At 42.0% G+C, this 13,754-nt stretch overlaps 1 protein-coding gene across 5 annotated transcripts in view; it reads left to right on the top strand.

The window, feature by feature from the left end:
* Nucleotides 1-13,754, top strand: part of LOC115789189 (disabled homolog 2-interacting protein) — a 124,317-nt gene that overhangs the window by 79,958 nt on the left and 30,605 nt on the right. For 4 of the 5 annotated variants that reach the window (XM_030742473.1, XM_030742470.1, XM_030742471.1 and 1 more), the window contains exons 4-5: nt 9,850-10,003; nt 11,893-11,991. In XM_030742473.1, the coding sequence (XP_030598333.1) occupies nt 9,850-10,003; nt 11,893-11,991 (253 nt within the window). Of the gene's footprint in view, nt 1-399; nt 526-9,849; nt 10,004-11,892; nt 11,992-13,754 lie in introns of those variants that run through there. The other variant, XM_030742474.1, reaches the window with a different exon arrangement.

Below are 13,754 nucleotides of genomic sequence, written 5' to 3'. Positions count from 1 at the left end.
CAGTATAGGGCCTGTGTCAGTGTGAGAAAAAGCAGAGGAGACCGATCTGAAGACATAGAAAGTGTGTATCCCAGAGACTGAATATAGCTAGATACAAGCAGGAACTAAATGACTTATTTCTCTTCTACTAAGATTACCCATATATGCATACACAATCCTTAAGAAATACCACAGTGATTTCAAGGCACTATATTGAGACAACATTTCATGCTATTATTTGTGCATTATTTTATGTCCGCATGCTTTTACAGTGCAGGGTGGGCAGTCTTGTTCTAAATAACAGCGCTGTCTTTTTAAATGGGAATGTGGAGATGGGTGTGTTAGCAGCAGCAGACATCCTTAGGGAGCGGTGTGGTGTAACTCGGAGGGCAGAGACTCCAGCCACGTTCCCAGAGACTCAAAAATAGTCAGAAAGCTCTGAGACTGTTTCGCTAGTGAGGAATGCAACCCAACGTGGAGTTGTGTGTTTCCGGGATCCGGCTCCGAGAGGTCCTGCTGGACAATGTTTCAACTATTCCTTAAATCGTAAGTGTCATTTTGTTTTAATACTTTTTTCAGGGGAGTGATTGCTTCAGCGCTGGATAGCTACAGCACAGCTGCACGCTGTTTATGGAGACCGCTGTTTCTGCACCCACCCAGGGTTCACTGTACGCCGGGGCTGCGTTCAACTAGTTTTTTAGGGCATGAATGACAAAGTGTTTTCTCGGGGCGCTTAATTTAAAAAAGAGGAAAAGTTATACAGCTGAAAAGTTGGATGGGAAGGTTTCTAGAGGAAAGGTGGAGACAGGTTTAGACTTGGAGATGAAAACTATTCAATGCCAGGGGCAAATCTTGGCTTGAGATTGCAAATAAGAGCTCTGTATTGACAGCACACTCTGAAGTTTAGAAACAATTATGTGTGAGAATGACTATATAACTCTGATATGAATAAAAATGCAACTATGAAAGCAAGGGGGGCAGAAAAAAGTACTATTTGCAAAGATCATAAGCTAGTTATTGTTTTTGCCATCTTGAGTCTTCCCATGTTGTGTGGGAAGAAAGTCTCTGCTCTTTTCCTCGTTGTGAACTCTGGTGCTCGCCTGTTTTTTTTTTTTTTTTGTTTGTTTTTTGGTCCAAGGCCACAGGGGGTGTTTGGATATTCAGGTCAAGAAGTGAAAAACACGCTTCCTCATCTCCTCTGCTCATTTGCACATGTTTTTATCAGTTCCCCGAGCACTTAGCAGTTATGCAAGAGTTCAAGAAAGAGGCTTTGTTGCTTCTTACTAATTTATGCTTCTTCTCAGTTTATGCTCATCGGTTTAAGCACATGCTCGTGCTGAATCCGGTGGTGTCACATAAGTCCGCACACATGGGCGCTTTAGCACATGAGCACAGATGCTTACACTGTTTCTATGACCTTGGCATGCCTTAAGTATTCTCAGCCTCACGGTCATAGCTGAGTCATACCCAATAATATTTCCTGATCCTAATAGTCTATTAATGTCACTGTGGAGGTTTGTTGTTAGAGCCTATATGTTTGCTTTCTCCAGGTGATGGGCTTAAGTAACAAATCAATAATGGCTAATGAATAAAAAAAACAGGTAACGTTTAGTGGAAAATGTGTTTGTCTATATGCCGATAAACGTTAAAACCACTGACAGGCGAAGTGACAAATGGTGAGCTCATGTTCTCTTGACCTTTACCTTTGGTCCTAGCATACGTGGATGCTACTTTGGCGTGTACCACCCACATATACATTGTATAGACACAGTGTGCACCAAAAGGAGCCTAAAACCTTTCCTGTTCCAAAAGACCACTGTTCCCAAACACAACCTTCAGTACACAACAGTACTGAATGACGCCAGACCTGTCTTACACGAGGCTTTATTGTAAGTCATTTTATAAAGGCTGCAGCTTTAAAGCAGACATTTATACCTTGTTTAGTCAGTTGCTCACTCTTATCTCCCTCCCATTCCTGGTAGCGTCTTTAAATGTATTTCTGTGCTTCTATCGCCCGGACAGTTACATGTGTGTCTGGGTGAGTTGAGGACATGAATTCTCAATGAGTATGCCACCCCACTGTGTCGGGGGAAATAAGTTGTGTGCATTCTAGTGAAGCCATATTAGTCATGATCAATCATTGGGATGCTTTGGGGGTGTTTTTTTTCCTCTTCTCATCACATGAAGTGCATTGTTTAAATCAATGCAGTGATCATACTTCATTGGTGGTCAATACTGTGACCTTTCCCCTTTAGCTATGATTTAAGGAGTCATTTATTAGTATAACCCTTGACCTTACTATAAAGTCTCTGTCGCTGCAATCTTTTGTTGAATTACCCCAAATGTAATTACTATGAATACAGCTGTGGATAAACATTCAGTTCATTGCACTGCAGAAACTATGCAATATATTTTGATAGACACTTGGTTCTGACCCCTTACTGACCTGGGGACAAAAAACAATATGACTAAGAAGGATTTACCACATGATATGACATCACCACCAATATTAAAGGACTAAACCGTCCTTGCAGATCATCATTCAGTCATCTGTATGCAGCCGTTGTCTTTGCAGCCAGCTGTCCTGTTCTCTTTCACTCAGCACACAAGCTCAGAGCCAAAGCTCGGCCCCCACACCAAATCAGCTCTTCAGTGGTCCTCATTGGCCTCCTGCTGTGAGTGTCCTAGCAGATGTTACACTGAATTACCTCCCAGTCTCGCAGGGAGGCTGCACACTCACTGTAATCAAGCTGGGCACATGTGTGTGTATGAATGTTACCAGACAGACTCAGCGGCTGTCTTAGCTCTCCCAACAGTTGTTCTTCAACCACCTGATCTCAGCTACCAGCCAATCCTTTCCACACTGCAATGTGTATGCCAGCACTCTGAGTCAGACATCCCTACAGATGCCTAAAAAAGGGGCGCCTCAAGGATCCGATCATTCAGGAGATACTAAATACTAAAGCTAGGTCCCTCCTTTCCTGTGTGTATTTGTCTCTTTTGTGGGAAAGGGGTGTGAATGTGTTTCTATGCGTCTCATTCTTGCCTTTAAAAGCTTCCTTCCTTTTATGTGTATGAAAGTCCCTCTTTGTGCAGTGCTGTTCCTTCTATACTCTAAGCCAATGTGTGCTTCAATGTACAGCTCTGACTGGTTTTTGGTGGTCACACCAAAGCTTCGGTGTTTTATTCCCTCTTGTTTGGCGCAGGGATGCCTGGAGCTGTGTCTTTTTCTTTCCCACTTCCCAGTGTAATCTCTCTTTTGTCTTGTGCATTAGACCACTGGCAGTGTAAAAGCCTAAAGTGTTGAAACTGCAAACAAGAACAGGTCCTGTTAAACACTAATGCACTAACGCCTATGTTGGCCATAGGTTTACACGTACATTAATGCTTTTTCCCCTTTCACTGTCATTGTTACGGCTCTAATAGCCGCACTGTGGAGCCGGTCGGGGTTCACTGGGGTCACGGATGGATGAGCAGAAAGGGGCTTTTAATTAAGAGCGTAAGCTTAGATGTGATATGTGCAAATGTCCCCTCAAGGTTTTTTTTTTTTTTCTTTTTCTTTTTTCTGCAAAGGCAGCTATAGGTGGACTGTCACATTCGCTGCTGCGTCTCAAGTTCACTTCACCCACAACCTCAACCTCTGTCTTCATCTCAAGAAATCATTCTTTCACTGTGTGTCAGGCTTCAGCTGTGAATGAGGTTTGCTCTGCTGTTCTGTTGACTGGATCCTCTGGCTGGCCTGATTGCTGTTTGGTCTCCAAGGCCTGTAGCCACATGTCAGTGGTGCAGCTCACACATCCACTGTTCTGCACCAGCAGCATCTGACAAGATCCCTTTTGTCTCTTTCCTTTGACTGCTATTCTTTCTGGCTCTTGCTGTGGGCCAGACATTTTTTGTTTGTTTGTGTTTTTGTGTTTTTTTTTGTTTTTTTTTTTGGTCTATATTCTCTTGCTACCCATCACCCAACTGTTCGCTCCAGTTCAGATGACAGTCGACAGATGGCTGGTTGATGCAGGAAAACATACATTTTCATGGGTTTACCCGAAACACAAATGGCATTCTATTGCTGAATAAAAAAAGTGAAACGGGGTCATGAATGCCCCCCAAAAAATTCCCAACACTGACTGCGGTAAGATTTTAACATCCTCCCTGAGTCCATATTGCCTCATTATTGAGGTTGAGCACTGAGAGAGATTGCCCACATCTGCTTGGATCAAATGAGCGCGATCAGGCTTACGGCAGAGTTTTCTGCAGTCACTGTGACAGACACTTTTTTGTTTCATCGTGGCCCGTGGTCCTTTCCACTGACTCAGCGCCAAAGCAGTGAGAATAATGGACACTTCATTGTATGAGGCTTGATGCATGAATAATGGCCTGTTTGTCTGCTTTCCTGTTCATGTAGTGCACGTGTTTCATAATCAAGCTCGAACAATCACTCTGTGTGTGCGTCTCTGTGTGCGTCCGTGTTTGTACAGTATATGTTTGTTAAGTGCGATGCTTTCCTCTTTGATGGTTTGTGTTGGGGCCCAGGTGCTTGCAGAGGAGTTGCTGCTGGCTGGCTAGATCCTTTTTGCTTTAAGCACCATCTATAAGCCAGGACAGCTGCAGAAGCTGGAGAATGCTTCAGGCGCAAATGTGATGAAAACTGAGTGTATTGGACGTTGCTTTAGGTATACTGTTACAGAACTGGTTTAACCATTCTTCCTTAATGTCTTTGTCTGGTTTCGTGGAGAAGAGAGCTAGCTCAGTGGCCTCAGGGTATAGACCTGTTCTTTTTGGTTAGGAGGCAGCCAACGTTTAACTCGCTCAACCCAAAAGATACAACTAAGTAGCTATTTTTTTATTACTTTCGCCAAACTTCTTACTCAAAGTCAAAGTCTCACTGAGACCATGTCAAAGAAGTTGGTGATTTTGCTGATTGTTATAAAAACTGATGGCCAAAAAGCTCAACTACCAACATAACATCATCTAAAAACACTCTATCAGAATGGACATAATTCAATAAGTTTGGCTTATACTTGTTTTCTAATGGCAGGCACATCCAGCAAGCTGTTATAGAGCTCTGACAGCTACACCCAGACCAAGCTGGATGCGAAGCCTCCTCTCATCAAGATAGAAAAATCTTATCACAGGAATGGGCACAAATGCTGCAAAACTACATATTTATATTTCTCATTTGGGCTAAAAAGGATGGTGTGCATTTAGTACACTGTGGCAGATACAGTATGGATAATGTAGAGATACTGTGCTGAAAGTTTGGGGGGGGGGGGGGGGGGGGGGGGGTTCCCTCCCCTCCCCTCCCCCTCCCCTCCCCTCCCCTCCCCTCCTGTGACCAATCAATTGGTTTCAGAGCAGGCAGGATTTCAGCTGAACATGATTTTCTGTGGTTGACTACTGTATAGTTTCATATCTATACATTGCCAAATTCTAACAGTAAATATTGATATTTGTTCTTCCTGATCCAGATAGTTTCTCTTTCCATAGGCTGTATTTATAGCTGCACATGGGCATACATCATAGTTAAAGTGATAATAGACAACTTATCAACCCCCTGCCCTCTGTACAGCTGTTGTAAAGTTCAAATCACTTTCCAGCTTTCCATTTCAAAACACACTGTTTTTTTGTTTTTTTTTTGGATTCAGATTTTTTAAACTTATTCAACTAAAAGAAATCTTTTCAAGTCCCTGAGCTCTCTCAGCTTTCACTCTTTTTTTTAAAACTTTATCTCTCTCTCTCTGCCTCTTTGCAGAGACAATGGAGCTCTTTTTGTTTAGCCGGATAATGTTCACAATTACTTTGGAATAAAATAAGTTCATGTAGCTCCTAAAAGACCGTGAGCTAGATGTCATCAAAAATTTTGCATGTACTCATCTGTCATCCTTTATCTTTGACTGGCTCCACTTGCTAATATGTTTACCTAAAGGGCACACAGGTCTCTTGTGTGCTTGGTAGAGAGTGTTATTAACAAGTAATTGCCCTGCCAGCGTGCAAGTTGAAAGAGTATCGATTGTTGTAAATGCTGGACTAACTAAATGCTGTGCAAACACTGGACAGGGTGGTATCCACAGTAAACACCAGAATTAAGAAGACTTAACATTCTGCCTCTCCAGGGGAAAGAAGGTTTCTTTTTTTGGGGATGTTAGAAGGGTTGACTTTGGTCATTTGGCTCTTTCTGCTTGCTGGTTATTGCAGCAGTGTGATTGGAAAGATAATACAAAGAGGGTATTATTTCCCATGTGGAGATTAGCACTAATTCACATGTGCTGTAATGTGTTTCTGTTGTAGTTCGTGTGATTGCGGTGAAGCAAAGCAAACTCTTGTAGTAGCTCAGTAGGATGCAGATTTGGAAAGTGCTGTTACTTTATGTTCCACTCCATTAATTCAGCCTATCTTGAACCATCAGTACAAACATACTCCCTTGTGGTGTAGCCAGTGCAGTGTTGTGTGTCTAAGTACACTGACGCCTATATGCGCCTGATGTTTTAGACTATATCAGAGCCCAGACAGGCTATCTGATGAACTCTTTTTACAGAATGCAGACACAAAGAGCACTGGGTGAAGCCCATACACGCTCAGGATCCATTACTCTGCTGAGGTTCAATGGAAATTCAGTTAGGAGTCAGTATTAGGGCTGGCAGAGCAGAGCACAGTCTGTCTAGTTCTCACACTGGGCTGATGGGATTTGGCCTGATGCAGTGGTATAAATTCCTAAATGGTGAATGTAAAGCTACACTAGCAGGTTGCTTGGATTTTTAAAAACAATCTAAATGTAAACAGTCATTTGGAAACAATTATGTACTGGAAGAGTAGCAGCTTTATGTGCTTTCCCACAAAGTCAGTCAAAGAGGATTTTCACTCGTCACTATCCCTCCTTATTTTTGGCCACACGAGTCAAATTGTTGTCGATACGTTTTTGTTCTGCAGTTGCGAAAGGAGTCTACATTTGGCTGAAGTGGAAAAGCTGGCAATGAGAAAAGGAAACGGTACAGATAGGAGCAGATTTTTTTGTGATTTTTTTTAAATACATCTTGGTAACGGTAGAAAAAGCATTTGTGTCGTGCTGCTACTCGCTGTTGCGTGTCTCTACTCCAACAGGAGACAAAAGGAAAGGATGAAAAGGGGGGGTTTTACAGAACATGAAAGCCCCCAGTTTGAATCCAGGCAGGAGACTTTGGTTCATGTCGGCCACGTCTCTAAAACTTTAACGCCTAATAAAAACCCGACAGGGGGCCGCTGTGCCTTCTGTGATATTCAATCACATATGAGGTACTTTCTTGATTAAAAATTTATTCCTGCCATGTCTGTATGAGTGTAGAAATACGCACTGATTCTTATCCAGGCTAATTCTCTGGGGTTAATGTTGTCATCCAGTAGTTGTAGGACTCACTATATACTCTTACACGAGCATCTATTTATGCCTCTACCCTCAGGTACTAGAGATACAGTCCTCTTTGCAGCGTCTCTTTCATTTCTATTTGTTTTTCCTGTGTAGGAGCCACTGGTTTGTGATCTGTGAGGAGCTTGGGTATCACCTGCATGGGATCTGAAATATTTAAAAAGTCTGAATGAATCCCAGAAGAGCACAGTGTGTGAGACAAACCTGAGACACAGGGAGAGAAAGCGCTGGAAAGCTGTACACCAGAAAGTCTGAAAGCATCCACCTAAAGTAAAATGTGCCCCAAACCTCAGGTAAACACTAAAAAGAGAACTAGAGATAGAGAGAACTGAAGGTTTGTCAAGGACAAAGAAGGGCATTTGCTGAGGCTGGATGAAGCTGGGGGGGGGACGGCAGCAGGCTGCGCTTGTATTGCTGGTTGTCATTTGCAGAGGTTGGCACGAAGAGTTTGTCAGATGTAGAAGTTATGAACAGGATTCATATGTCAGGCAGTCTTTCACTGTCATTATGGCAAAGTGGCTTACAATAGGCTGTAAATTACACGGTGCAGTACAGTTTAATACAGCACCACACAGATGACAGGCAGCGTTTTTATTTATCAATTCATACTTTCCCAGCCTGCTACAATTCTCACTGACACTAATGTTCTCATAATACAATATGCTGAGAGAAAAAGAAAGTCGTTATGTAAGAATGAAATGGATCACTTTTAGGAGACGCAGTACATTCTTTCTAAGGCAGTTTCTCTACACTTTAGTCAAATATTGGCCGCATCTTCAGGGCCATTCTTTGCAGATAAAATGTTTGTTCACGTCTGCCTCAATATGAGAAATGCATGTGCAATTAGTTCATTAAAATCGTAGCGCTGTGACAGATTGTTTCCCTCAGAATCATCATGCAGCTTTAGGAGTTTGGACTGTGGTCCATGGACATTCCCTTCCTGTTTCTAACAGAACATCCCACCACAAGAAAAAAAAAACCTTGTTTCCCCTCCTTTCTGCTTATTTTACTTGCTCTCTGTTCTGCCCAGTACCCTGTCAGCCAATCACAAAGCAGAGGAAGGTGCAAAGTCACTTCCTCTGCAGCTGTGCTGAGGAGTAGTCTAGGAGCTCCTAAAAATGGGATTTTCATATTCAGAGCTATCCTTTGCATGAGCTGTCTTCTTTTCTTCTATTTCAGAGGATGCCATTCTCCTCTGTGTGCTTGTGTGTGTTTGTTATTAAGGAATAATAAAAAAAAAAAAAAGAGAGTCCAGGTCATTATCCACTTCACATTGCAGAGGATTTGACAACAAAGCTGGCTCACTCTACAAATGACTGCATGTGGTTGCTAATCTGTCATTACGGCTGCTGCATTTTTCCTGGAAAGCTCTTCCTCTAGTCCACTGAAAATATGTATAGCACACACACACACAAGCTCATACACATGCATGGGATTAGTGTGTAAGCCGTCCATAGAGGGCACTGTTAAAAGACTGTTCTCACTCATTACATGAGCAATTGACCCTTTGTCTTCATCTTCCTCTGAGTATTGGAGCATCGGGGGCTAATGTTATGTAGCTTGCCCGTTGTTACTTACATCCCTCACTTGTGTACAGTATTTAAATTTTCATCCTCTTCCAGCTGTGATGCTGTGGGAAACTTAGCTTTAGGTTATATTTAGTGTTGTTTTTTTTTACCCTGAATAATAGTTAACAAATAATGTGGCTCACTAGCATTATATACACAGCACAGAGACACGTTTACTCTTTCTAAGTGACAGCCACTCAATCCAGCTCTTCTAGAAAGAAAAAAGTAGGCCAACATCAAACACCGCAAACAGTGGAAAGCTCTTTACTTTGGTCTCTTAATCTTCTGTGGTTAAAGAAAAAAAAATGGCCGTGAATCGGGCCCAGGAGCTGTCTTTGTCAAACTATTGAAGTGCACTCTGAGGTCTTGTTGTGGAGAAGAATTCACATTTCTGCGAGGATGCTGTTGTCTTTTGTGGCATAAGTGAAACTCCAAAAAAAGCAGCTGGCGAGCGGTTTGTCTCTGTTGAAGATGATTGCATCATGGGTGTCTGAACATTAATGATAATCTGTAAAATGTTTAACTTCCTATTTATAGTGGTTCCACTGCATTAGTTGGCAGAGCAGCTTGACTCGATCTCCCGAGCTTGTTTCATTAATTCATTGATGTTGCAACTCGTAAATGAGGAGCCACAAAGCATCTGCTAGCGCTGCGCTTAGAAGGGGCTGCATAAATGTGTTGATATAAGCATAGCGCGCGAGCTTGTCATCCTGAGAACTGGCTGACTTCGAGGCAAGTGGAGCATCCTCTCTTCGTCATCCTCGCACTCGCCTCCTTCGCACTCGCCGTGAACGTTCGCTGTTACGTGCAGCCCATATGCTCCCTCTCTCTCCCTCTCTCTCTCTCACTTCCGCCAGTCAAACTCAGCAGGGTGATTCAGTTCTCTTCCTCCTTCTCCGCTCTTAGATCTCATCTGATGCCAAGGCTGAAGGAGTCTCGCTCCCATGAATCACTGCTCAGCCCCAGTAGCGCTGTGGAAGCCCTGGACCTAAGTATGGAGGACGAGGTTATCATCAAGCCTGTTCACAGCAGCATCCTCGGGCAGGACTACTGCTTTGAGGTGAGGGGTGTATAGGGGGGGCACATATGCATCCACACACACACACACCTGATACTGTTTTACTTGTAAAATGGGATAAAATAGTTCAGATGCACATAAATAGAAGTTGTTTGCAGACATCAAAAAGATTTCTTCTTTCAAATTTGTTTTAATAAAGCAAACCTGTATTAAAGTATGTTGTGTGGCTCTTGTCCCATTTGTTGTATTAACAGTAGTTTTGCTGCCTGTAAATCTGATCCATGTTGGTCAGCAGGCATCAGAAAACCTTTAAAATCCACCACACGCTGGTTTGACTGCAGCACAGAGCACACAGTCAACAGCTGTATATGAATTTGATGTCCAGATGCTGGCGGGCATCAAAGCAGAACTTAAAGGAAGAGTCAATTTAGGATTTATAGTTTGTTCTTCTCTTATTTTTTTTTTTTTTTTGCACGCACAGCAGAAGCCCAGAATAAACTAATAGTTAAATTATTCAGTGGTTTTAATGAGCTTCCCTTTTGTTTCTAGTTCAAGTGAAGTTGTGACTCTGTGTTGTGTTCTCAGTCACTATAGCAAACGATTTGGGGTTTCCTGTAACTCTAAACTGGCTTTTTCTCAAGTGAAACTGCTGAGTAGTCCTTTAATCTGTATAAAACTGTCCAGAATTTTTTAAAAAGGAAGGGAAAGGGGCTCAGATCACAGAAGACAAACAAAAGCTGAAAAAAAGCAGGAACTTTTTTTTTGGGGGGGGGGGGGGGGGGGGGGGGGGGGGGGTGTCTAATGGCAATACTAGCTGAGGCTCCTGGGCATTCTATTGTTAAGCGCCATCTGCCAATCTGCCATATTTAAACAATAATATTACTCAAAGCTGAGAAAAAGCTAATTAAAACTAATATTCACTACAGAGTCTTCAGTATTGGTATTTATCCAGGAGGCTTCTATGTTCCATACTGTTTACCGTTTAATAATTCAAACTTTGAACTGTGAATTGGGAGCTAGAGCCCACAGGGTGATATTAGCTATTTTTTAATTTTTTTTTAAACTCGGTTGTGATATTATGTGAGGAAAGACTCGTAACTAATGTTAGAGAAATCTGTCTGTGGTTCATGTGCCTGGAAGAAAAGGGACATCATGTTGGACTTGTTGGTGTCTGTCTCATATCAGTTGGACTCTAACAGGAACATTTTTGGAACCAGCGAGTCCTCTAATCCCACGTCTCTGCTGTAAATCCACTTCTGTCTGAGGTGCTGATGACCAATAACAGTAAAAAGTCATAATGGAGCCAACCTTTCTTTATTGTAGAACACACAATGTCAGTGATTAACTCCTGATGACTTTTCTCTAGTTATAGGAAATAAATGGAAGTACAGTGGGCAGTTTGTTTAATTACTACATGAAATTCGATGTCCTGTAATTATTATTGTTGGAGTCGAATCATTTAAAACAAATTTGTCTTTAATTATTGTTTGAATTTGCATGAAATGTGCACACAAATGAATTAACAGCTGAACTGTTAGCGAGGGAGCCTCTTAGCCTATATTGTCCTGTACTTTCTGCTGTAGAGACCAGAAATCTGTGAAATCTTTACAAGCCTGCTCATTATGTTGTTTCTCATTTTGTAGTTTTCTGCTCTCTATTTTCTGTTCATCCTGCTGTGCTTATTTTAAACCATCCAGTTAAAAAAAAAACAGCCATCTCTTCTCTGACAATCCAGCCATTTGTCATCTTCAGTCTCTTCATATCCACTGCTGTCTGTGTGTGTATCTTCTTGCTGTCACAAACTGGTATTTATGAACAAAGTTTAGCGAAACCTTTACTGTTTTTCCTGTAGCTGTTATGCTTGAGTTTTTATCATTAAAGCATTTGTTTTTTGTTCTCCCCCCCCCACCCCACCCCCCGCTCTGTGGTAGGTCACTACCTCCACGGGAAGCAAATGTTTTTCATGCCGTTCAGCAGCCGAAAGAGACAAGTGGATGGAGAACCTGAGGAGAGCGGTGCAACCAAACAAGGTGAGTATGCAAATACATAGTAGATGGGACAAGGCCGTATGAAGCAGTGACTGGTAATAAGTTCATATGCACAAGTGTCCCAATTCCAAACCACACTGATAAGGACAGAGCTGCACAGTGTTTGCATCGTGTGCTGTAATTCACACAGCAGGAGTCTGATATGTGTACATCGAGTTGTGCTCTTCCTGCCACGGGAGCAGAGGATGGAGAGGGTACACGGAGAACGTCTGAAGTGCTTTTCTCTTTTGTGCGTCTTTACCATCTGTGATCCTGACAAGCAGCTGCGACAAGGGGAAGGTGGCAAACATTTTAAGCCAAGAAAATGGCCCTACACACTCAGCCTCTTCACTCTTTCATCTGCCATTATTTAGCAAATTACTCATTAATTAGATGTGGAGAAGTGGTGGTAATGGGGAGTTGTTTAGATAGCTCTGGAATCTTCTTTCCCCAGGTGCTTTTGACAGGGATGTGTTATTTCTGTCTTGCAGTTGATATTACTGCACAATTTTGAGTGGATGCAAGGCATTTTTTTTTTTGTAATTGGAGAATGAAAATGATTAAAATAACATGAAAACGTTATAGTTGCGATAAGCACCACCGATCACGTGTGACAAGACATCTAAACTGCAGCTCTCCATTATGAGAATGGAGCAGGGGAGCATAACTACAACCAAACAATGATTTTGATGTAACAGTGAAGGAGTGAGACGTGCTTTTAGGAGCAAACAACACTGAATTTAATGATACTTTTTAATTTCCTGCTTAGTTACCTCAACAGAACTGTCCTTTAGTTATCTTGTGCAGAATGACTCAGCACACAGATATCTGCTGTCTATTGGAGAAATTAATAAGGAAGTTAAGTGAGTGCTTATCATTCGGCGGGCTTATTCACTCGGTTTGCGGGGGATGGACCTGGAAAGGAACACAAGTGTGATCCCTTAAAATTCCTTGAGGATCTGTGTAAGACTGTGACATAACTAGGCAATAAGTAGAAGAGGAAGAGGATGAGTTTTTTTGATCTAGACATATATATGTTTTTCAGTCCCTTGAGCAGCTAGTTTAAAGGGCTTGGGGAAAAAAAAAAAAAAGCCACCTCTTTTCTTTGGAGATGTCTGTAACTCAGTGCCTGAAATTTCAGCTCCCGCTTCGCGCAGCTCCGCTTAAATGAATGACAGAGACATCAAAAATAAGATGAAAAGCAACAGAAACATGAAGCATAAACTAAATTTTACTGCAGCAAATAAAATGTGAAAAGCGTTCAGATGCTGTCAAGTTTTCTTAAACACAGTAGTCCCTGGCACTTCAGGGATCCAAAGCACTTCTTGTGATTGTAAGAGGCTCTGGAATTTCTTTTTAATAATGTAATTATTATCTCCTCTCTTCATTTTCGGAGGTAGTTTTCAAAGGCAGTGTGAATAATGGGCCAAAAATATGCCCGCTCTTGGCAAAATCAATTGATGACATAAGAATGGGTTAGCACTCTGTTAAATAATGTAGGAAATTTCTTAGCTCTTTAATGACTGGAAATGGAGGGGAGAAAGGGTTTTTAAATTGCTTCAGTGAAATGTTTGAAATACTGCCTGGGTTGTTTTTGACACTTGAAATGGAGAAACTTCACTGTCAGGGTCTGATCTTGAATTTTATCGGTTTATTTTTCCAATTATGTGGTTAGCTTTGTGGATTTGTTCACTGCCTTTTTACCCAGTACATGCCCCTCCATCGTGCTGCTTTTAAAAATATCTGACCAACCTACTTCCTATCAC

Source organism: Archocentrus centrarchus, chromosome 12, assembly GCF_007364275.1.
Source record: "Archocentrus centrarchus isolate MPI-CPG fArcCen1 chromosome 12, fArcCen1, whole genome shotgun sequence".
NCBI classification, from domain to species: domain Eukaryota; kingdom Metazoa; phylum Chordata; class Actinopteri; order Cichliformes; family Cichlidae; genus Archocentrus; species Archocentrus centrarchus.
The sequence above is the reverse complement of the archived record's forward strand: the minus strand, read 5'-3'. Positions and strand labels throughout refer to the sequence as shown.